This window comes from Anoplophora glabripennis, unplaced genomic scaffold (assembly GCF_000390285.2).
Source record: "Anoplophora glabripennis isolate ALB-LARVAE unplaced genomic scaffold, Agla_2.0 scaffold2, whole genome shotgun sequence".
In the NCBI taxonomy this organism is placed as follows: Eukaryota; Metazoa; Arthropoda; class Insecta; order Coleoptera; family Cerambycidae; genus Anoplophora; species Anoplophora glabripennis.
The window spans coordinates 1,607,380-1,634,434 of NW_019416325.1; the positions used below are offsets into that span (position 1 = coordinate 1,607,380).

The window sequence follows — 27,055 nt, forward strand, 5'->3', positions numbered from 1 at the left end:
AATTCATCGTAAAAAGATGTTTATTTATTTTAAAACAAACATGATAAACATATAACACCTTGTGCTTATAATAATGTACGATATTCTCTCTAGCTTAGAATATATAAAAAATCAACATCAGGTTAAAATTACAGTTCTAAGGTGGCATGACCCGTCTTTGATTTTACTTTACCTACCCAACTTTCACATAAAATCGTGTTAATCAGCCAAATAGTCAACAATATTAAAACATATTTATCACAACCTATTCATGTAATAGCGTCAAAAATAATTTATTTGACAATGTTGTAAGCATTAAAAAACTATGAAAAAGTGTAATTTAGCTGCTTAACACATACGACTCGATTCTGACTGAGTAAACTTTAATAGAAAAATAAATGTTTAATTTCAAATAATTTGGTCATAGCCAATTACGTATCTGCGGAATTTGTTTGCCTCGGAAAGTAATTTTAACCTACGAAGGACACTAAACTAACTGGTATAAAAATTATCTATATTTAAAAAATTTAAAAGAAAATATATAAAATTCACATAGATACATACATTTTATAAAACGGTTTGAATAAAAATGTATGTACTTTCTCTAGGTTACTTTTTGGTTTAGTTATTGAATGACTAGTAAGGAGTATTTTGATTTTGTTTGGAAATATTTTTTTCAAGGTGGTCTCTGAAGGCAACTACCACCTAAAGTCGTACTGTAATCTCGATAAGAGAACTGCTAGTGTCATGCTTTTCATAAATCACCCAGAACAATATTGTCAAAAAATGGAGACCTACGTTAGCAGGCTACTCATGTCTTCACAAACTTAACATGCTTAGGTAACGTTCCTAGTGAAGTATTGTAAAGTTTTGTTCGAAAATAACAGATTTAGTGCGAAACATTGAAGATTAGCTGTAAAGTATATATTAACCAAATCTAATGTGGACGATTATTTAAGGTTTTTCATAAGTATTATGGATGAGAAGTTTCAAACTTGCTAATTCAAAATAATTAACTGAGAAAACACGACTTGTTAAAAACTTTCTTAAACACCTGCTTCCAGCAATATATAAAAACTAAATTTTAAAAATACTGAAAATATACATATAAATTCTATTTACATTTTGATATTATTTACTTGAAGAATAAGGTAACAACATGCGGGCTACATTCAGAAAAGTGCTGACTTTAGTTGGAATTCTTAAAAAAAAAATGAGATCTTTGGCTTTGGCACCTCAGTGATAATTGTGAGTATTATAAAACAGTCCATTCAAACCCAATACTGATTTCTACGTAGCATAATACTTTTGCTAGGACAAGACGGTAGATCTGACGCATCTATGCTGCTCCAGTCGTCCGGTTGTTCGTCGACTCCGTAAGGGTAGCATGCGTGCGGTGAGGGTGACTCTAATTCGCCCCTATTTAAGGGCGTGACCTTGCATTGGGGCAGTGCTGTAGACATAGGAGTGGTGAAACCATCGATATGTGATGATTTCAACGGTGGCGACGACGACAGCAGCCTATCGGGTGGACGGGGTAAAGGAATGGGTTGCGTACATTGCTCCTCTTTATTCATTTGTGCATCCAAGGAACGGCACTTGATAACGATTATTACAGCGATGCCTAGGACGACTACTCCAGCAGCCATACTCACTGAAATAGATTTTTTCGTGCTAAAATAAAGTAGAGATGTGCCGCGGACATGTCAGCTGGACATGTTGTGAAAAGTGGACATGTCCTGAGGACACCTTTCAAGATTGAAGTTGTATGCGCATGCGCGGAATTATTTGTTGCATTGATAATTCCTGAAAAAAATTTTTGAGGTTGGTACATGTAAAATTAAAGACATTTAGCCATTTTTTTGGTAATTGTTTAACTGAAAGTACTGAAATTGACATTTTAAAAATATAACCTCTTTTATATGTTCATATTTTATTATTTTTGGCATAATTAACGAGTAGTAAATAGTAATCAGTTGATTCTTAATTTAATATTTAATACACAAATAGTTTATAAATGAAGTATGACGCCAAAATCAACAGTTTTGTTATATTTTTCTGAATTGAGTAAAAATCATTATAAATGTAACTTCTGCTCAAAAACAATTTTTAAGAATTCCAGTAGGATGGAAAAACATTTAAATAATTGTATTGGCTGTCCGGGGAAAATTAGAAACCAGTTTATAAAAAAGTCTAAAGGTAGGTAATAAGTAAAATATATCGACACATAGGTATTCATTAGAATAAAAGTAATATTTTGCTTTGTGTACCCTCAAGCAGTGACCTGTGAAAACATGACGTCACTCATAGGTGCCTTATTAGATTCAAGGTCAAAAGTACTTTTCCCCGACATGTCCGGACATTTCATCGACATGTCCATAACACACTTTTCCGAAAAGTGCCCATCTCTAAAATAAAGTAATAATAACTGAAAAGTGACATACCTATTAGCAAGTAATCTCTTGTAATGTTTGGACTGGCGAGATGTCTTCCACCTTCATGACTTGCGGGATCGCTAGGTCCTGGTAAAGTCGAAGAGACATCGTTATCCAAAGAAGATTTAATATTAATTTTCAGTTCACCGACGGCGGGTTGAAAAATACTTGTCGCCAGCATAAAAACCAATTTATCCTGAATACCATCCCATGGCACCTCTATATCCTTAATCGCTAAGTAAATCAAACCGCTTTGTACTTCTTCGTGAGTGAAAGTATTAACAACTTTGTCGAGGGCATTTCGTTTTTCACCCGAACTTCGGATTATTTTCCTCACCTGCCCGTATTTCGGCAAGCTTATGATAGTATAGTTAGGGTTACTGTTTGTTAACTTAGCCAAAGGCGTAGCGTCTATAGCGTTCAACGTTAATCTAGAAGTTTCGCCTGCTTTTATGGTAAAATTATAAATCTGCATAAACGGCTGTACTTTAATAACAACTTCCATGTCACTTCCAAAAGATGTATTGCCTGCTGATATCTCACCATACACGTGAAAACTATCGTTAGCCGTTGTCATATCCATTTGCAAGTACATGATTTTTTCACTCGTTAAGTCCGCATAAGTAAATGACGTCATAGGCTTGTTCTTATAGAAGGAATTTGCGTGATTATCTTTATGTAAAACTCCATGTTTTGGAGGACGTTTCACGGTGAACTGAACTTTGTTTTTATCGGCATTCGTATCGATGAAGAACTGTTTCTCTGATAATAAAACGACATCAGATCCTTGGTCTAAATACACCGGTAGCCCAGGTAAAATGGTAATATTTATCGGAATCACTATAATGTTGAAAAGTTTAAATTGTGGTCTAAATCGCTCATCCCATATACGGAAATGGAAGGAATCCTTCAGCGAGGTACCATCATGGATGTAGACAAGCCTGTTTTCATCGATATCTGCCTGTGTAAAATATGTAACAGGCACACCATCCGGTAATAAAATCAACTTGCCTTTAGTAGGCTCGGAGATTATATCATATTTAAGTTTCGACGGAGGAGTATCTGGGTCTTCCGTAGCTAATTCATGCCTTGTTATTGTATGGTTTTCCCCTTGCACAACTTCTAGGCTCGGGGCTGGAGTGACCAGCTTAAAAGGTTGGTCATTTACAGGATTTACGATTATTGGAACGGTAACATTACACAAAGTAACATAACCAGGTATAAGATACAGCGAGAAATGTATGTTATCTCCTAAAGAATCCGAGTTATCGTGTTCATAATAAACTTGACCTGATTCCAATTGTTTTTGCGTGAAAGTCGTTAAATTTTTATTATGCTGCAGAAACACCTGGCCGTGAAGTGGTGTCATGGCTGAAGCGTGTATTATAGGAGAACGAAGCCCTGCATGATTCTCCAAAAATGATATCACTCCAGAAAGGTTTAAAGGGATGCTAGTTTCACCACCTTCATCTACAGATATCTTTGGAATGCTAACATATGCATCCAATCCTCCAGAAGATACAGATATGTCAATTTTCAAAATCTACAAACATAAAACAATTAGTAAAATGATCAGTAATACATACCAAAGAATGTAGCATACCTGATTTACTAATTTTGGAGCTAGATGGGCCCTAACATTAAACATAAACGAATCGTTAGCATACAGATCAGAAAATTGATGAGTGTGCTCATAGAAAACTTTCGTATTATTCAGATCATCTTGACTGAAACTAGACACTACCTTGAAGATTCCCATTTTCTCTGATTCCATCATCAGTCTACCCAAAATTGGAGGCACGATGACTTCGTAATGAATTTTTCTATTAAAATCGGACACCGTAGTAAGCAAGTGATTAGATGTAAGATATTTTCTTTGTAGTGGAAAGATGTGCAGGGGTTTGCTTACTAATTTTAACTGTACTGGCTTCGTTTTAATGTGAAAAATATAATCCTTGGTTGTATGTAAACCATCACTTATATTAAACTTGAATCTCGCTTCAGAACCATCTGGAAAAATTTTTCAAAACATAAGTAAAAAGTTGTCAAAATGGTAATACTAAATAAAACATATGTAGCTTTTAACTAATGATATTGTGGAAAACAATTACTTAGGGAGCTACAAATTCACTTATTTGCCTATGTTTTGAGTAGTATATATTTCAGTTCCCGCCGCAGAATAGGAACATCAACCACATAGAGCTCAACTTTTCACCGATCTTTCCAAGATTTCTGGCAAGATTCCGCAAATGTCACGAGTACCGCTAAGACCCACAAAATCACCGATGTTTCGAAATTTTTCACCGACGGAGAAAATCACTTTTTTTTAATTTAAAAAAGCAACAAACTTAGTTCCAGGCTCGCGCTAAACGTGCTAAACGTAACGAATTTACACTAATGCAAAAAATTAAAGGGTCAAGGTGTTTAGGTGAAAATTTTTCACCTAAATACAGTCTGTCAAAAATCACGGAAAAATTTCGGAAATTCTTTTGACCCTTTGCATTAATTTATATCTACTTACTTTGATGTCGAAAAACCACCATCCTTTTGTCCAGCAATTCCTGAGTGAAATAGTTAAGGGAAGTTGTCACGTCAGATATTAAGGAAACACTACCCCACCAACAACTTTGCACCTGATACTTCAAGGTATCTTTAGGCCTATCGTCATCAACAGCAGCTAAAAATTAACGTTAATTCGTTACTTATTTAAGGTCAAGAGCCGAACCAAAGGCGTTGTTACTACTTACCCAGCATTTCATTTGTTATAACTGCAACACTGCCTTCCCACATAATAAGACCCGTATTATTCACCAGCCTAGGCTTCTGATCATTAACTGGAAGAATGGTGATCTTCAAGATAATTGGGAAACTTTTTTTCTGGCTAGTTTCTCCTACTACCGTTACTTGGTCTTCCAAATTTTCGGTACCATCATGAGCGTACTGCACCACACCCGCCTGCAATTCTTTTAAAGAAAATGCTTTGGATTTGATGCACCTTTTGTGAACTTGAATGCAACCATGTTTCACATTATCTGTAATAGTGTACAAAGTGACTTTTGATTTGTAATACTCTGTAAGTACAAATAGATGAGCTGTTGTTAAGACGGCGACGCCACCTTCGTTGACCACCAAGTTGTTGCTGCCTAAGTAAAGTCTTTCTGGTATAATTTCTATATCCAAATGAACGTTTTTTCTCCACACTATTCCATTTGTAACGTTAAATACTATTCTGTCCCTAGTCTGATTCGTCCCCGATTGGATATATAAAACTTTGTTCTCGTTTATTAAGTTTTGAGTGAAAGACACCACATTGACTTGTTCGTTGCCGTTTTTCCCGTCGGACAAAATAGTTAAATACCCGTATTCGGGCATTTCTCCAATGTGGTAGGTAATCGCTGATGGTGGTACGTTAATTTGAGAAATCTAAAAATAATATTATTATAATTTATATTAATTATAATATAATTATAATACACAAGGTGTGCAAAAGTATGCACATAAAGTGAAGCTTCCAAATATACAGGGTGTCCCGAAATTCATGCAATTTGGTCACAGATTCTTAAGACAAATTTAGGGGAGCCCCCTTAGGATGAAACAAATATCAAGAGACAAAAAAGTTTCCAAATTCAATGGCTTTCTAGCAAACTAATAATTTTAAAAAAAAATCAAATTTTCGACCAAATTTTTCTGGTTCCAAAGACAAGGGGGCTCACAAAAAAGTGTCATAAGGGGATTTCTCGCCAAAAAGCATAGCACTGTGAGATTCCACATGTCATAAAACCCCTGTGTACCAAATTTAGTGATTCTCGTACAACATGGTTTTGTGATATAAAAAAGACTTCTTTGGGGCAGATTTCAGGGGGCTGTAACTCTGAAAGAGGGGGCCAGTTGTCAAAAATAAATTTGTCTTAAGAATCTATGACCAAATTTTGTTGCATGAATTTCCGGACACACTGTATTATTTACCTCTAATATCTTTTTCGTGATTAAAGCACTCGTCGATTCCTCAACAGACAGCTTTTTCAAACTCTTGATGTCTAAAGGGTCCCAATAGTTCGATGGTAACATCCAAACACCTAACTGGGCAACATTAATAGCATCTTTGCAGCGAATTCTAATCCCAATCTCATCGGCATTACCAGCAAGCTGTTCATTGAGATAGCTTATTAGACCCCTGCTTATATCTTCGTGGGTAAAATTCTTAATTACCTAAAACCGAATTTATTACAAAGCGCGCGATTTTTTAATTTAATTACTCACTTTCAGCGTCTTTGAAGAAACCACTTTCCCAAAAGTAGGCGGACTGGTCACTTCGTAAACCACATCTTTATCAAAAGCGTACACATTTGTAGAATACGAAAGGTGTTCACTCGTAATTACAACGATTTTTCCTTGCTCTACTATAATTTTTTTATTCATATCAACGTGAATGAACGGTGCCGAAGCTTGTATCTCCAAAATTCCGTTTACGTGGAACTGTCCATCAGTCACCCACAATCTTACTTTACCGTACTCGGGTCCTTTATGCTTGAAAATGATCCTGCTTTCGTCTAAGTCTTCCTGAGTAAATTCTGTGATTTTCGTGCTGGGACTGTTGATGTAGTAGAAATGTCCGTTGGGAGATTCACGGCAGGTATACACTATCATCGAAGTTGGCGTTCCTAGATCTTCATCTGTGTATTTTAAATCTTTTCCTGTTAAAAGTCTCTCACCACCTACTACGATGTGGAAGACTTTATCAACCGCCCTTACCGGGCTGTTATCGTTCTTCAGACGAATATTTATATTAAACTGTCCAACGTATTGGAAATTTTCTTCGTTCGTTGATAAAGCGATAAACTTAAATGAATCTGTTAGAGTTTCAGACCCATCGTGAAGGTAGTGAAGCAAGTTGTTTTTCAGTTCAGTTGCAGTGAAGTAACTCGTATCATTTTTGACAATATCGCCCTTTTTAACTTGCAGAATACCATGTTTTACTTTACTCGTTAAATTATATAATAAATCCGATACAAAATCTGCTTCTAAGTATAAGTGGGATGGGTTGATAAGAGCAGAAGACCCTTCTTCGACGTGGAGTGGTTTTAAATTTACGGTTACTTTCAACTTGTCTTCCATGGGAGGGGAATAGGTTATTGTCAAATCTGAAGAGACGTTATTGCAACCCGGTGATAGAACAACGAAGGAAAAATAATCTTCCACATCTGAGTAAGCCTTTTGGTACAGTCTATACTTAATATTTTGCGAAACAATATCTTCCTGAGTAAACGTATCACAGGATCTTAGCCTGTACTTGGAAACAGAAGAAAACAGGAAACCATACTCAGGAGGTTTAGATATAACGTAGGTTATCGATGTAAGCGTTTTCATGGGTTTCGTTTCGAACGACAAGTACTTTGTAGATATCGGCATTTCCCAGTATTCGTGTAATTTCATGGTTTTGCTGTTCAATTTGTATAAAGTACACTTTGCGAATGTTAGCCTAAATGTATATAATTGGGATTTATCCAACGTTCTGAACTGAAATTCGTCGAAATCTGGCTTCGAATTAACATGTCTGTACCTCACACGATGTTGTTTCAGGTCACCGCTAGTAAAACTATCCGATGCTTCCCAAGAATTCACATTTTTTTCTACTTCTATGACCCCATACTGAGGCTTCTTCACGATCGTGAATTGCGCTGAGTAATCTGGAATGGCTACATTCGATGTAAAACTTAAATTATAAGGCGTTATTATCGATGAAGTTTGATGCAAAACTATTAGGCCTGTATTTCGTTCCAGTCTCCAATATTGCGGAGAAATAGATACTCGTAATTGGTAAACTGGACTAATCTCTATACCATCAGAAACTTGAAGGGATATGTACGACGTGTTTGAACCGGAACTTTGGTCGAAGAATACGATTTTTCCTTTTTCAACGTCTTCTTGGGTAAAATACGTTATTTTGACGCCTGGCTTCTTAACATTCTCAAAGAAACCACTTTCCGACTTTAAAACTGAATAAATTAGCTCTGACGGGGCATTATCTGGATCAACCGCTTTAAATACCTCTGGTGATATAAACTTTTTCGTTCCCTAAAATAAATATATACAATACAACAGCATTTAAACACAAATGTGCAAAGTAAAACCTTACCTGTACTGTACGAAAAACGGTTGAATCACTGATATCCAAAACAGGAGCATCATTTGTTGGTATAACGTTAGCTGATAAACTAAAACGAAATTTTCCTTGCAAGTACACAGGCAATGTAAAAGTGTCAGCTGTTGAAAATTCAACTTCCAAAACCATACTATCGTGACTACTTTCAGTTCCATCATGAACATAATGCACCTTATCCCTCGCGACGTCATGTAATGAAAAGGAATTCCCGTGGGGCCAAATGTCAATAGTTATACTTCCATGTTCAGGGCCTTCAACGATGAAAAAGTTGATACCTGAATCTTTGATACCATATTTTTGATAATCGAGGATCATGTGGAGATTCCTCGTTGTTATAATTTCGCTTTGTCCCTCTAAAACATCCAGTGGTCCAACTGCTAACAACTCCAATTCCGTAGCTAAGCTACTCTTGGAAAACACTTTATAACGCTCGGTGTAATTAACATTTACGCAAAGATCTTCCTGGCATTGACACTGAAACGAATCCAAACCTTGTTGGATACAAATTCCGTTGTCTTTACAAGGATTTTGTAAGCAAGGATATTGCCACATACATCCTGGCAAGAGGCCCTCAGTTACATTTGCATCTGGAAGTCCTTTTTTGGCGTCTAATACGTAAAGGTGTCGAATACAACCTTTAAAGCTACTATCACAAGATTTACTACAACCTTTTTGAGTTGCACGGAACCTTTTGCTAATCTCTAAGCCACCTAAATATGAGCTGTCGCTTAGCTGGAACAGGTGCCCATGGATATTTTTTTCACTTACGACTTTTTCGTCAATGCTAAGCTCTATCGACGAAGTGGACAGTCTGAAGAATACTTTGTGCCACTCCCCATCAGAAATTTTCGTATTTTTACTCAGCAGTTTCAATATTTTCTCCCCCACCTTCACTACGATCCGGACCGAGTAATTGTTCAGCTCTATCAGAAAAAAATCTGGCTTCAACTTATGGCCTGGGTTGTAAAATAATATTCCGTCTCTCGTTATGGTTCTTACTTCAAAATGTATCTTGAATTCTTTGTAATGCTGTTTTTGTGGGATGATCATGTATGCGTCGTCTTCGACGAAACTGATAGGGTGGTCTACGGTTGCCTCAAATTCAGCCGCACAGTTCCAAGTTATTCCTTGGACAGTAGATTGTGACTGTCGATGTCTCGCTTGTTCCAGTACCATTATATCGTTATATCGCAACTACAACATTGGAGCTATAGCAGATTCATATTGGTAATGAATATATAGACTTACCCCTGACAGACACCCTCTAAATTTATCTACGTGACCGAAAAATATATCTGTATTATTTTTGTTTTTGTTGTCACCAACGAACAGTCCATAGTGGATATTTAATTCAAAAAATTTTCCTGGAAGATGCTTTCTGGAAATAAAAAATTATTGGTGAAAGTGTAAAATCAAAAAATAAAACATCTATTTGCTTTTAAGGATAGAATCGAATCAAATTAATATGATGTAGCCGCATCAGCGTGCTAAACGAATAGTTCAAATATGATTAAAGGGGTATATTTCGATTAAAGTCAATATTAGAAAATGAGAAAATTTTCCCGAACTTTTTAATCATTTGGTACAATGTAGGAGAAGACCTACAAGGCAATTGATATTTAAATTTCTGTTTACTTTAGCTCTCCACATTTTCCTCTTTAGTCAATATTAGAGTTTTATAGTCATTTTTTTTCACTAATTATGTAGAAAATTGCAGTGGCTTTAAGGCACCGCAGATTATTACATCTTTGGACATAAAAATCCAAGGTTTTCGTGTATATTTAGAAGGGAACATTTTTAAATATATATCCCGAATAAATTTTTTATAACAAGTAATAAGTTAAATAAGTTATTTACTTCAAAGACTTCTTTGTAATCACATATATACCTGAAAATATGGTTATTTTTAGAATCCATTGGAAAATAATATGTCCCTTACAAAAATGTATAATAACTCTCCCGGACTTTTTGTATAAATATAAAAAAGTAAGAGACAGTTTAATAAAATTTCTCTTTTAATATCCATTCTATATTTATGCCTTTAGCAAACAATAAAGCTTTCATGTAGTCACGTTTAACACAGTAAAAAAACATTAATAACGCGAAGTAGTTGGCATACAAAAGGTTAATTAATTGTAATATTGATGAAACAATATCCTTATGTTCTGACCTAATTGCGTTTAATAAAAATTAATTTGCGTGCTGTTAATTAAAAACCCTTAATTACTGGAAACGTAGTGTCGTCGCGATTCCGCTTGCACGGAAGTGACAATAAAGTGTCGACCCTTACAAATGCTAAACAGGGCGTTTGCACTTCCCTGTCTCACCCTTTTGTAGTCCGAAAACAATGATAAGGGAGGAAATACAGGACCACCTACGCATCTTGTAAAAATTCTGCTCGTGTAGTCAAATATTCTCGCCGACGGAGAAGGATTAAACTAGAAGTTATTGCATAATATTAGCTGGGTGGTGTATGCGCAAAGATATGATGTGAGACACTGGAAGCTGGGGAGATCTTCTATGAAATTTAGAAAGAAAATCGTTGTTTTCTACTATGTAGTAAAACACTGCAATCCGTTTTATACAAAGGCCAATAATCTACCATCTCAAATTTTAACACAGTTTTATATTAAATTTCATTAAAATTAATAATAAAACGAATAATTTGAAAATAACATGCTTTTTCACAAATTTCAAAAAGGCTCTCAAATATATATAACTTTTAATACATACACTTAAATTCTCAATGAATCAACGAAACTCAAATTTGCATTTGCCTCATTTTAAATAAATAAGTTAATTTGACACTGTTCTCCAATTAAATGCTTTTTTTTATTTTTGATATACACTAGATAACAAAAATTAAAGGATAAAAAAATCCTAAATTTTTAGGTGATTTTCAAACGGCTGTAACTTGGCGAAAAATGGTCATAGCCAATCAAAAGAAAAGCAAATTCAAACTTGGAAGTTTCTAGTTTCAGGATTTGAAATAAATATTTTCTATCGTTGACCATATTTAAGAAATCATAAGAAATCCAATGGAAAAAAAAATTCAAAATTTTTGCTTTCTTTCCTTCAATAAATTTTTTTGGCAATCGTCGTTTAAAGCAAAAATAACTTTTTGACTTTCATAATTCGGGAATTAATATTCGTACAGAAAATTTAAACAGGGTTTTGAATACTTCAACCCCTATGAGACGTCCTTATCGTTTTTTGATAAAAACAATATTTTCGGTGCAAGTTGATTAAAAACAAAGGTAAAAATTTGCGTATTTAAGGATTTTTGTTGAACTTAAGATAACTACAAATAATGTATAAACTGAGGATATTTTCCGCTTTTTTTAACCTCGAAGTATCCCAAAGAAACCCTCAAGAGTTCAAACACTTCAAACCACGGCGATTTTTCATTGTGATTCGAATGATTAAAATAGCTAAAAATTTCATTTTTAAATAGAAAATGTTTTTCTTTTCGTAAAAATACATATTTTTTTGTCATCAAAAAATGTTAAATATCGAAAAAAATGATAAATGAAAAAAAAAAATTTGAACAACTACAACTACAAAGATCACTACAAATCTCGCAAACTGTGCTTTGAGACAATTTGATTTTGCCACCACATTTTTCGCTTAAATTCGGCTAATTATTATTTACAAATTAATCGATCTAATTAAAGATAATTTGAACCGAAAATATGAACCTTATTAGGTGCTTGGTCTCATTTCATCATAACATTCTCTTGTATTACAACTGATTTATTTCGACAAAATAAAACTTGCCTGAGATAAACCCTGCAACGCGCCAAAACAACACTTTTTACGAATTACAGAATTCTTTTAATTCAGCGCTGATTCCTTTTGCATATTAGCGAAGCTTTCAGTGGAGCAACGAATAAACCGAAAACAAGGTTGCTGTTAAATTGCCATTGCTTCTATCCCAAGAGGAGCACCAGTACCCTACTTAGGTATCTGTTTTATATGTATAGTGTCGATTTATTTTAATTAAAACGTTTTCGACGGCCGAACCGTTCGCGCCCCGAAGAGTTGGCGAAAAAACGTGGACTTTATAGTTAAACGACGCATTAAAAATTTATCAAGGGAGAAATAAAAACGTTTTGCAAGGCGGGTGGAAAATCGCACGTAAAACAAAAACTCTTGTCGTTACCGCCGTAACTCCTAAATTTTAAACGCCACGAACAGCTGTGGGTTATATACAGGGTGACCTGAATTCTCGGTTGACCCCGTGCCACCCCTACGGCGTTATAAATCCAGCTTTGGATCGCATAAATTATTAATGTCCGCTGGATACAGTTCCGTTCTCGGAGAGGCAACATTTATAGTCGTCGTTTACTACTCCATATATGAAACAGTACACTTAAGTTCAATGTGAACAGACAATTATAAATTAATTATTAATCCACGTGATTAATTCACATTGTTTCGTCAATCTTAGCAAGATACGCAGCAGGTGCACAGACATAAAAAGTAGATACATTAATATTAAAAGTTAAATCACTTATGAAACATACAGGGTGTAACCTTATGTAGGGGGTCAGTTTTTCTTTTTTTTTTCCTTAGCATACTACTACACCAAACAACTGGTTCCTAACATCTGTTAGTGTTATTTTTTTCAAATGCGCTAAATAAAAAGATAAATCAAAAACGTTTATTAATTATAATTTTGAGTAGATGTGTTTCTTTAGTGTTTTGGCTGGTTCTTTGTCACTGGCGCCAGAAGGCTAGTGTAACTGTCTAAAATAGTATTGGCAAATATACGTATTATTTATTCCGTCAGGTTAAACGTAAATATATCATTTTAAATTAAATTTAAAAAGTGAGCAGTTTCTTCATAATTGTTTTCCGCAAAGCGTGTATCCAGCGGTCAGTGGCGCACCATAATTTACAGTAACTCAACCGTCAGGGGTCAAACCGTTGATCGAGGAGTGCGTTTTAAAATATACAAGGCGATATATGAAAGTGTTGCGGTTAAAAAAATATATATCTGAATTTATCATAAAATTTTGCGTATAGTGGTATAAATGGTTCTGGATTCGGTTGCTTTACCAAATCATATAAAACATTATATGAATTTTGCGGGAAATTAAAATGTGTAACAAATTGCAAGTGTTACTATTTAGGGCTAAAATAATAGAGAATGTGAAAGATACAGGCGAGCCAACAGCCAACCACTCCAGATCTATGCCAGTTTTACATCTTACAATTAATACAGTATTTTATTTATTTCGCGTTTTATTAAGACGTTTCTGTAGTTATTCGAAAGTTAGTCAATCAATATCAATACTATACAATACAATCAAATACTATTTTAGTGCGACGTCACATATTTAGGCAACCCGCAACAAATTGTCATAGTTGAAATTGTACAAACCGAATCTGACCCTTGTGTACTACTTACATAGATACTATAAAAATGAACAACACTAACAACAACAATTAGTTTATTTTTACAAGTATTTAAGAACAACCAACACGTGTTTCTTAAAAAAGATACACTAATGTGCTAAAAATTTAACATTAGCCCAGCTCATGCTTGGAAAGAATAGCCTCATACGCAGTTGAGATCTTGTTGATATGTTATCGTTGTCATCATTAGCGCATTTTCTCTTATTTTGTTTAATCTTGACATTTTCTAGTTCTACTAAGTATTTTTATTGTATTTCTTGGTGTTGTACTGTGTTTCTTCAATTGGTTTATTATAGACGTAATCTTAACCATAGCCAAACCTTTCTTGAACGATATCATGTTGCGAGGCTACTTCGTTTACGTGAAATTATCTTTAATGCGCTTGCTCAGCAACGTTGATATAATTTTAATTTGTTAATTACTATAAAAGTCAATATTTTTCTACAAATTTAAATATATAAATTCTATAATTCTATTAGTTTGAAACTTCTTAAATATTTCTAATATTGCCAGAATATCGCGATATTTAAGGTCATGACAAAGAAGCCATTTTTTTGGCACTTATGTCCCTGGTACATAAAGTCGAAAATCGGTCTAGTAAAAATATTGGGAAATTCTTCATGACAATGTGCACTATGGGTTGCCTATTACTTGGGGTATGTGACGTCACTACTAAAAAGGTCTATTGGTAAAAATAATTAATTCACTACCGTGTTCTTATGCACTGCTCCGTACATCTGAAAATAATTTTTAGAAACAATTAACGATTTGAGCTCTAAATCGAAGAGAATTTTCAAAAACATCAGTACATCGCTGTTCTATATATTTTTTATTTTTTATGCAATTTTCCGCCAAATTTTGAAAATTTTTATTTGGGTAAAACTTTTCAACCCTCCTAAATTCATCTGAGTACTTTTTTACTTCCGATGCATTCATAAAATAGAAATAGCAGATTGTAATCGAAAATCGTTATTCTATTCTTCATTTTATAAAACATAAAGGTTAGGTCGAGCCGTTATTGGTGTAGGTGACAAAAAATGCCCGTTTTGTCCGATGAACAACGCGCCACTGCCTGCATCATTAAATAAAGTGTGTGAGAAACCGAGGTTATTTATTGAGAACTTTAAATATAACTACTTAGATGAGTCACACTGTAAACGGATAATTATTTGGAGCAATCCCAATTTCTCCTGTTGGGAACATCCTCAGAATATATAAACAAACACAACCTCATTTGTATGTACTAAAAAATTACCATTCTATGTTTCCATATTCTTAAAAGTGCTTTAACTGTACAAATATCATTAAGATAAATGAAAATATCTAATATGAATTAATCGGGAACTCCGCAAAATATAGAAATATTTTCTTTGCCATTAGGCAGAGAAAATATTTCTGTGGAATCGAGTGTGGGGGAGACTCATTTTTACCCCTGGGAGATTAAGAAACATCAACATAGCGGGAAATATTAGAAATGATTTAAAATGTCTGATAGGAGGAGAGAATTATATACGAAAATTCAAATATTCTTGGTATTTTGCTTCAGGGAAAACCACAATATTTTGGATGGGTAGAAATTATGATATTAATTTAATTCGTAATTTCCACACCAATCAGCTACTATAATGTTTACATCGTAAAAGAATTATTGAGAAATAAAAATGTTTGGAGGTTTCACAAAAGTACATAAAAAATTAATACCTTTTAACCTTTTCGACTTTAAAAGATATGCGGGAATAAAGCCACTGTTTACTGAATTTGATAAATTGCTTTGTCAATTTATATAAAATATTTTTTATTCATAAGTTGTTTGCGTCAAGTTTATGATATTGGACAATTCGATACTTCTGCCACCTCTAGTTTTACATGGCATTTATAAAATATTCATCCATACAGCCATAACGAAATTGTGTAAAAATACAATTTGTGCACAATAAACATACTTTCAAACATGATGCTTTATTAGAAAACAAAAATGAAATGGTGTCATAAAAATACTGAAAAATAATTATAATTTAACTCAAGAATGAGCACCACATCCAGATATTTTTTTCTCGATAAAATGTTCCATCCGGGTGGTTATTTTTTGTTTGCATCAAGTGAAATACTATCCGGCTGTAAACAAATGTGGGAATATATCAAACCCATGAGCCTTGTTTTTTTACCAACACGTGATTATGAAAACAACGTAATATGCATTAAATAACTGAAACTCCAAACGGCGTTACTAAATTCGGCACAAAAGCCACTTCAATTATTTATACAGGTACGTACTTGCAACGTGTAAATGCAAATTACGTCTGACAGCGGTTTGGAAATTATAGGAAAATAGCTGATAGATGGGTGTCATTAGATACGAAATGTGATTTACTAATTATACTGTATTATTGATCAAAACTGTAAATTTAATTAGGATTGCGTTGAATCTCATATTTTGTTGCACGACTAACAACCACACTTGCCACAGGGAAATCGGAAGCTCCACAAAATAAACAATATCTTGTTGGTGGGTCCAAACCATTACACTTCATGAAAAAAAACAAATAACACAATTATTTAATCTTTACGATTCGAGAAACATATTTATCAATGCTTGATTTTGATACACAATTTTAAAGTTTCAATATCGTAAAAGTTTACTTTAAACATACCGAGCAGAACTATCCTTAAGATACTTTGAACGGAATTAGATTAAAATAAATGTTCGAACTGAAAATTAACACCCCTGTCTGAGCAAGGGTAAACTACACAGTTATTAGAAAGTAGGAGCTATTTTAGTTTTCTTCCCTACATTTAACTAAAACACTTATTTTTGGTCTGTATACTTTGGGTGCATTACAAACTACTTATGAAACTTAAAGTTTTAAAGTCATACAAGAAATTTTAAACCAATTTAAACTTATTTGTTTAATAGTTAATGTTAATAGTAAATGATAAAGTGTGACCTAAATTATCTCCCGATTTTCTAAGGCGCAAGTACATAAAAAAGTAAGAGAATAAACATTTCTACGAATTTACGTTTAAAATATGAGGAAGATATTTTGAAAGACTTTTAAGACGTCGCAAATAATATAAAATCTACCACCTCCCTGTACTAATTTTTTATAAAATAGTACCCTTTATTTTTTTAAGTACTGCCTGTCCTGAAAACATCGGGAGGCAATTTGGGCCTACCCTGTATAATGAACTGAAAAAAAAATACAGAGGACTATAAAAACTCCTTTATTCGTTGCCATCCATCGAAATATAAAAGGAAGAGATTTGCCCAAATAAGCAGAAACTCGGATTACTTACATAATTATCTACGCCACTTTCGGTGCGTTTAGGTAAAATGACCATCCTTAATTACGAAATTTACATACTGGACGCCTAGGTATATACCTACATACAAGTTCAAAGCTGGCTTTAATAGCCAGTTGTGTACGCCCCTCGATACAGATTACAAAGGTTTTGTCCCGCATTTTCGGAACTTTACAGTTAAACGAAACCCTTATACTGCAGTGCAGACTAAAAATCTTAGCCTCCGTTTTAACTGAGCAAAGTTTCCTCAACAAAGTTTTATAACTTACTCAAAACACCACAATTTGTTAACGTCGTCTGTTATCAATATTTTAATAACACGATTAAAAAAATAATAAAAGTTTTTCCACAGTTTATCTTTTTTAACAATACATTTGTAATTATAATTTTATTATTTAGGGAAATTTTAATACATTCAGTCGCATACCCTTCTTGGATGGTCCTCAGACTCAGGTCTGCTTTTGTTGTTTTGTTTTATATTCTGCTTTTAGAAATATTATTATTTATGATTAAAATGTTAATAGTATTTGCCGCGCCAGTGTGTGTAAATTTTAGATATATAATTATATTTTTTATTATGTATATTTTATGTTTTCTATGTTTTCCATACTACTGATTTAATTATAACCTTTGACTTACAACCGCTGTTTCCCTGTTGGTCAAATAACTAGTATAAATAAATAAATGCATAATTATTAAATATTAAAATTTACTTTGTTGGGGGCTTCAAAAATCTTAATCCCGTCCTGACAGGATTATCTAAAACCACTGATTATCGGATTAACTTGTGTTTCGAATGTGGCCTGTATGAAAGCAAACTAAATCTCAGGTGGTTTTTAATAATGTAATCTTTATTATTCCTATACCTAATCGATTAATAAAAAGCCGAAAACAGGCCTATGTAGAAGTTATTAATAGGGACGCATATTTCGAGACGGATAAGGGGTGCTGGTAAAACAGGGAGTTAAATCTCGAACAGGAGGGCGACGAAACGGAACGTTCTATTAACATAAAAAAAAATGATTAATGAAAATGAATATTCATGTTGCATTTTTTTTTTGTCGGTTGTTATGTGGCGGTGGGGATTGAAATTTAAACTTTTTATAAACGGTAAGTATACTCAGAAACGGTTAATTGGCCCTTTTCAATTTAAACGCAGCTTTGAAACCATCGATATTCCATTTGCTGACATAAATATTACATTGTTAAAGATTATTGTGTATTTTGCCCCCTACAAAAAAAGTTAATGCCTTGCGGCCTTGTTTTTATGAAAATAGTTTTGCTTAACAAAAAATCTTAATGAGAAGACTAATAAAAAATGCAAAATACACTATCGTTATATATTGCACAATTCAAAAAGTTGTCGAGGTTTCCAAAATCAATCGGGTTTCGTCTTCTAAACCGATGCCAAATAAAAACTGTGCTGCGATGACATACGAAACCGTTTAAACATTCTGCTTGTTCTTGTTGCATCCAAACACCTACTTTTTTTTTAACTTTACCTCGGTTATGTAAATGTAAACTTTGTTTTGGGATTAGCCCTTTTCAACCGGTAATGGGTCAACGAACGCTATAATTAACATGTTGACGTCGCCGCCAAGTAAAATTTTACATCCGAGTGAATTGCTGAAATGATAAAACGGAAGGGAACAACGCCAGTATTTTGTTAATTCGATTTAATCGCGAAAACAACGGAACGACACCATGCACATAAAAGTGCAGTTGTAACGGTGACATTTCTATTTGTCTCTGAATTTGTATAAGCATCGCGTGGAGTTAAAAGCAATTTTACGCTTTCAGCTTTTTCATTTATAAGCTGGCCGTTAGTGTTTTACTTTATGGCCATCGCGATGTTTGCATTTTACATATATATGAGCGCTTCCTTTTTGAATCCGCCATCTGTAATGTCAGTTCGGTGACATTTGAAGCCTCTGGAACTGGGAAGTCATGGCCTGCTGTTTTGTTTCGCATCCGAGACCGAAAACAGATTTTCAGCGGCAAAAAACGGGTGTGATATTTTTATACGTTTAACAACGCATTTCATTTGTTTTGTGTGCAACAAGTAACATTCTCTGATTTCACAATGTTGTAATCTGTAAAGATCTTCAGAAGCAGAATCAGTAATAGATTGAATTTGAATTTATAAAGATTGAAATTTCTGAAGTTGTATTATGTTCTAGGATGTTGATACAAAAAGAAGTTTCACAACAATGTAATTATCTCAGAATTTACTGGAGAGTAAAAATTTCTGTCGGATCGTGTGATACTAGAGTTCGTTATACACATTTAATATAGACTGCATCTATCTCGCAAGGTAAAGCATTTTGAAATTAATTGCACTTATACCTCGTAGATCCATGAATATCGCATTCGAATTTATTCTACCTGCCTTCATTGTAGTCGGCATCACATCCCGAGAGTACAGAAAAGTAAAAAGACAGCTGCATGTGGAAACAGGATTGAACCGAGATAAAGACCAGCGCGAGTGTGCTTCGTTCACTAATAAATTTTAATTAAAAATAATACAATAGAAAACTTCCTCTCGATTAATGAATAACGCTGTTTTGTCTATTCAATTTCCTCGTACCTTTGTTTATTAGAACAGGAAGTGCACTGCATGTACCGGAAATTCCCATTTCCCAACTTTTCTGCAACCGCTCAGCTCACAGCGCACAGCAGCGATCATACTATTCTATTTACTTTGAAATCGCATTTGGAATATCATATATGGAATTTAAAATGTCAAACATATTGCAAACATCTACTTCAAAAGAAAATATAGCTTTAGGTGTATTTCTTCAGCATTCAACATTAATTATATTACAAACTGCAAATATATAGGGTTACTTTTCTTGGGTTATTTTAAGTTCACACGAACCGGTGTCTTACTTTTCAGTCTCCGCCACAACTAAATGTTTTTAAGTACTTAAGTTACACTTACATCCTGCATACAAAATGCAACGTTCAGTATGACTCGTTAATGGAAATATATGTATAAAATCTGAATGAAGTCAAACGTAAAATATATATTTGGTATGTATGTATTTTATTTAATGAAATATTCCGATGCAATCGTAAAATGATAACATACATAGAATAATTAATCATTACGCAAAATAATGACTGCACACACAATATTTAATAATTTACATCATTATAGGCAATTACTGTGTTCAACATTATTTTAAAAAAATCGCGTTTCCATAACGATCATGTTTAGGACACAAAGGTATTTTTCTGTTGATAAATATGTTTCACAGCGTAGACATCATTATATCCAGCTTATAAGTTCCAACGAACTTGAAGCTTTTACAATAAAATTGAAATCTTAAATTGTATGAAAAGTTTTGTTTGGGTCACAAAGAATATATTTAATCTTTCAGACAACAAATCTGTAAATCATTACTTTACAATCTACGACTGATACTGATTAACGTGTAGAAATATTTAATTTTCATAGAATGTTTAAAATCTCCATGCATACTTTCTAAATCCTTCTATTTGGTGTTACCCGGTAATGATAGTGCAAGAGACAACATTAAATTGTTTTAACCAACATTCCAGTTGGATAAAAAGTTAACGAATTAAAAACCACGGAAAATAAATAATCTGAATGTTCAAGATGCCCGCATTGTTGAGCGGAATTCTTTTTCTAAACGATTGCACAGCAGAAGCCATTATTATATAAATTTAAATCCAGGAACGTTTATCGCTTCCCCTATCTCATGTTGTCACTGTACGGGATGCCTCATCTTTGGTAATTTTCTCTATTCAAGTAAATATTAAAACTGCTTCAATTAATGTAAGCTCCACTATATGCAGAGTGTACTATTTATAAAATCTTTCTACACTGAAAGAAATCATCCAAGTGAGGCGCTTTGCTAGGATATTTTACAAGGGTGTAACTGAGGTCTAACTTAAAATTTTCTGGAATAAACCAGAATTTGTCTCAGTCCGCATACCTGTATGTTTACTCCCATTGTCCTGCAGCTAAACTCCTCCCACAAGATCCTAGTTTTGTCTCAGTGGATACATAGAAATACTCTATGCACATGTTTTTTTCTTGTGTACAAATACCTACTGCGTGCAGCAACTAATTTTCTGTTGCCGACCACTAGTCAACATACATCATTGAAGCTGTATCTAAATATATTAGCCAGTGCCAGCAAGTCTTTCCGATATCAATTGAAGAACCAAGAGGTTGACAGATGAAGCAGGTTCGGTCGCTGACGCAGCAACTCGGCATTGAAATATTTGAAAAACTTGTTCCCATATTTATTTAACCATACCCATATACAGGTCTGGTCGAACTAAACGTGGAGGTGGTAGAAATGTATACGCCCAGTTGAAGAATGCGAGCGCGGGCAAACGATCTCAGCCGCTGATAAGTGGTCGACAAATTGCCCAGCAGTGCAGTGCAGCAATGTGGGATTTGGTGTGATTCATTTAATTTTAATTTATTATAGGCACCTTCTATTAATCATTGATATTACAATTGCGAAAGGGAGAAATAAGAGAGATATTGTGTTTACTAATATTATTACAACATGGCATTTTGGAGACCTTTTGAAACGGAACAAAACGAAATTTACCATCAATATAATAAAATTGTTTCAGGACATAAATAATTAAAATATGTTGTTGGCCAAATGAACATATAATAGAAATTTTCTACAGATTATATACAAATTATTATAATTTTTTACCTTTAGCAGAAAACTTTTTCAGGGACGCCTATGAGTCATTAAATTTCATTGTCAGGCGTTTTTTTACATGTGCAACGGTGATCTGTGTGAAACTGACTTCGGAAAGACTTATACCTACTCTTAACGATTATCTTCGTTTCCCATTAGCAATCTGCACAGCAGATCTCCCAATGGGAGAGGCCGTCTCAGGTCATTTTCAAAGTATTGTCATTACGCATATTCACTTATTTTGTAAGACGGTAATGCAGTAAACGGTTTGTGGATGTGTTTACTGTCACCGTTACCGAATGTAAGGTATGAAACGAAACAAAAGGGTCCTTTGCATATTATAAAAAATACAGGATGTTAGTTAAGTACGTGCACAAACTTTAAGGGAAGGTTCTATTAGTGAGAGAGTTGGCGCCTATTTAATGAATATATTGCTACCTGTAGCAAAAAAATTCTCTCAGTGTAATAAAGAAATTCTAAAAATCAGTAATTTAGATCCTAAAAATTAGCAATTTACCAACAGCTCAATTTTAAATCGATTAGTAGCAGTTAATTTTTATTTTAAAAAGCGAAATAGATTGATAAGTTAAAAATGTACGCCCGGTAGATCGAATAGATCTCATTCACGCTTTATTTCACTGCTCCCCAGTGTTTTTGATTTCTTTTTTGTTTAATCCGGTTAGTGTTTTCCGTTGACCAGGCATGTTTTCACTTCAGCCCTCCATCATTTTTAAATGAGCCGCCGTTAGTGGACGGAATCGAATCACAATGGAAAATGATTTAGCCTTTCTTTTCACACACTCGGGAAAAAATCACCGGGACCATTTCTCGCCTTCATTGTCTATATGTCTGATATACGAGCCTTGAGAACAGAAGTTTTTAGTTCTGAAAGAAATTCCAGACAGATAAATTGCCAATATATGTTTCAGATGAATTTTCTAGCCCCGCTTAAGCTTAATTCAATTTGTTGTAAGAAAACTCTCCAAAAATACAATTAATTGCAAATGAATCTCACATATTCTTCACATCTGCAGACTTCAAACGAACTTAGTACAAATTTTGCAAAGAAATCATTACCTCCAAATATTATTACGAATACCAATACACACATATATCAAATATGGCTCTCAAATCATATTCTATTCATTTTATAGCAGTAATTCTAGTTTAGAAAATTACACACTCTAGTAGAAGCTGAAAACGAATATTCTCAGAGCAGCGTTCAACTGCCATGCTTTGATTCTCGCTTGACGTTTCAAAATTACATTATTGCCTACCCGTCTGCTGTCCTCAAATAGACACACATGAAACGAGGAGTGTTTTTAATTATATCTAACTGGCAGTTAATAACTTACAAGAGGTAAAAAAAACTGGAACTAAATAGATATAAGAACAAAGTACGTACAGCATCCCAACAAAATTAATTGTTATAGATCCGTATGTTAATATTTTCTTACAGTATTATTCCGTAAATATGAAAGTTATCTTTGTACTTATATTAAGGAAACATAAAATAATTATTCGTGAAAACACGCGTGAATGACATGACAATTTCGTTTTGCTGGTGTTTAATGTAATTTTGCGCACTTGCATCTAATTTACTTAAAAAGTTGTTCTATATAAGAAAATTTTAGCAGCATATATATAGCCCAGAAAATATGAACCAGGTGGTGTGGCTATATTTAAACAGGCAGATTTTAAATTAACGAATGACAAACTCCAGAAAGATGACAACAGAATGAATCTAGTTTTAAGAGGTTGAGAGATAATCTAATAAATAAAAAAAAACCTCTAACAAATTTAGCAAAAAAGTGTGAAACAAGTTTTGAGCGAATTTAAAAAAAAAACATTTTATTTGTATTAATATGAAATAATATTGGTATATTTATTTATACTAACAAACCTCTATATCACATTAATAACAGAGAATAATCATTTTACAAATTGTAAGCAGTATAAAATTGGCAACTAAAAAGCTAACTACGCCTTTGTGGCAGTTAAAAATAATGATCATGCCTTTTTGCTTCCAAAGCAGTAATAAAATCACTGTTTATTTATATACCACGCAAATTGGGTACACAGGGTGATTAATGTAACTAAATGCATTAATACAAAATATAAATTATAGGTATGTGTATGAAAAGTAATCAAAATACTTCTCAATTGTGTTATATTAATGAAATATATACGTATTTTTCTAATATATTTTTCGCTTGTTATAAAAAATATGTACCTATGATATATTATACATATAAAAAAAATGATTAATGCAAAAACCTATAAATGACAATACATATTTATGGAAACGAAAAATTTTAAATTACTCATTTTTCGCCTCTCCTGAATGGCGTTATAATGCATGATAAAATCGTATCGTATACCCATGCATTATCAAGTCTTTATTGTAAAAATGACATAGGCTGAAAGTTGATTATAACGTATAATAATGGAGCTACCAACATCCTCTCTAAACACCCAATTTTCACCAGATTTACCAGCCGAGCTGAAATTTACATGATATTGATAATTAAATTATGCATGTATAAAAGCTATATAACACGAAATCCCAAAACGCTTTTTTTCAAAATATGAATTAGGTGCATAAATTTTTATTATTCTTTCACCCAAAATGAGTGCCACTTTTAAAAAAGTATTTTTTTATAAATTATAAAATCAGTTTAGTATTTAGTAAATTTGTTGAAAACAAAGTAGTGTAGCGAAGTTTAAGGAATTGATTTGTCATATTTATATTATATAAATAGACGAGATGTTTTTAGGCCTTTCCGGGATCAGGCAGCATTATAAATTTGTATTTGTGTTCAAGAATATCCCAGCACAATATGGATAGTATGGGAGGCACATATTTATTTTATCATCCAAAGGGACACAGAAAGTGAGAAAAAGCATTACCGGTTTTTGTTTAGAGGCAAATCGCACAGTCCTAGAATTGCAATATTGAACGACGGATTCCTTTAACCGGATCGTCGACAATATGAGAAAAGAAACAATTTCTTTTTATAACCTACTTTATTATAATACATAAATAATTTTAGCCGCTTTACATGACATCAATAAAAACGAATGTTGCAAATGAGAAATTTACTTTTTAGCAATGACATGAAATGTATGATTTCGGTGAAAATATATAAAGCAACAAGCTCGGCAGCTAGTTTATTTTACTGTCTATAAACCCATCATTCAAGGAAGAATATACATTTAAAATTCGTTTATTATTACTCATTTTACGACCTTTAGTTTAACATTTCATGGTATAATTATCTGATTTCTTACACTGTAGTACTGATGCTACAAATCTTGGCCCAAAAATAGACTGTTTACCTAGTACATCAAATATAAAACTGCATTCTGTGATCCAGATAGTTTGTAATAAAGCCATTTTATTACACATAAATATTCCTTTTGATTGGTAAGATTTACTATACAATGTCTCGTCTTTAGGCGTCTTTTGGATTTCAGTGTATTTAGTTATAAAAACAGATACGAGAATATTCGAATTTAATGACCGTTTAAAATTTAGAATAAAATGAAATATTTAATTCAACATAAGCAACTAAAAGTCATGAAAATGCAGATGTATTTCAAAATAATACGTATTAAATAAATTGAACAACCAGAAAATAAGATTTTTTAATAAAATTATATGTACATATAAAAACATTCTAACAAATTAAATATGAAAATTGTACTACTGTTTATTAATACCTACGTAGACATCAATTATTCAGGTAATATGTATATAATTTTTTTTCACTTAGGTACTTTTACTTGACTCGTGACTTACATCTTCAACTAAGTATCATTATGTAAAAATAACTAAAACAACACTAATAACAATAAAACATTTTAAAAAAGAAGAATTCCTATTGTATTATAGGACAATTGATAATTTGTACAATCATCTGTGCATTAAATGAATTAAATTAATGTCTACATTTGTGATTTTAAAAAGATACTAATATAAGAAAAAAACGTGACTTACTGTACTTTATGTGATTTATCAATAGTCATGGATAGGTTGGCCTCTCTTCTTGCAATGATGACTTCATGCCATTTAAAATCGTTCAGCTTCAGGTTATTAGGTGACAATAATTCTGATTCACCAGCTCCTAGATTGATATTAACTTTAATTCTGCCATTCTCCAGTTCAACAATGCAATAATCTGTAGTACCAGCTACTAGTAATATTAAAGCATCAAGTAAATGAGTTTTAAATTTAAAATGAATATCCGTGGAACTTCTGGCTTCTTTGAACGGCACCGAAATAAAACTGTTCCCATAAAATGATGCTAAAACCAAAATACTACCCTTAACATCACAGGTAATCAAAAATAAATAATATCTTACCTTGGTCTATGCAGCTACATACTTTTAATAATAAGTAAAATGAATACAACACAAATACTTTGCACTCCATTATTTTATGTCATGTTTATCAGGTTTTCATTAGCACATGTCATTAAAAATAACAACATTACACGATCACCTCCTGCGACAGTACACCACCATATCAAATTTTCAACACGCAACTGAAACTGAAAACTGTGATGACCTGAAAGCTGAAAGATTAAACTAACTAAACCGAAGTAAGCTCCGCTCTTCTTCTTCTTCGGCAAGAGCTTGTCTGTTTTCTAAATGGGAGGTCCATCATCTGATAACGAGCTTTCGTGCTTTTACGATTTGCTTTCCAATGTGTTAGATAAAGACAATATTATAGTCGTAATTAAAATCTTGGATACATTATTATCTTCCAATAAATATACAAAACACAAACAATACCTACATTTTAAGTAATTTATGGTAATTTGTTGGAAAAATAACACTGGACCACATTTTATTCAAATATTTATCTTTCTTTTATCCTCCATTTTAGTGTTACCTATCTTTTGAACAATTGGCACAAATATTTTCAAAACTGAAAACAAAGAAAATTTGATCTCCTTTAATGCGCTTCTAATTAAACTTTGCTAGAAATAAAAATTTAACCTTTAAAATAAATGCTCATTTAAGGGTAGTCAAGTACAATATATATATATATATATATA

At 33.1% G+C, this 27,055-nt stretch overlaps 1 protein-coding gene across 1 annotated transcript; it reads right to left on the reverse strand.

Moving 5' to 3' along the window:
• Window positions 1-9: 9 nt before the first annotated feature.
• On the reverse strand, window positions 10-26,549 carry LOC108916976 (chondroitin sulfate proteoglycan 4). Its single transcript, XM_018723357.1, has 11 exons — window positions 26,358-26,549; window positions 25,993-26,299; window positions 9,826-9,955; window positions 8,551-9,771; window positions 6,675-8,489; window positions 6,381-6,623; window positions 5,162-5,837; window positions 4,936-5,091; window positions 4,018-4,424; window positions 2,424-3,957; window positions 10-1,633 (listed from the first exon to the last, which is right to left on the reverse strand). Exons 1-11 carry the CDS (start codon window positions 26,425-26,427, stop codon window positions 1,251-1,253), a joined length of 6,942 nt encoding a protein of 2,313 aa, XP_018578873.1. The 5' UTR covers window positions 26,428-26,549; the 3' UTR covers window positions 10-1,250.
• Between the last annotated feature and the right edge of the window lie 506 nt (window positions 26,550-27,055).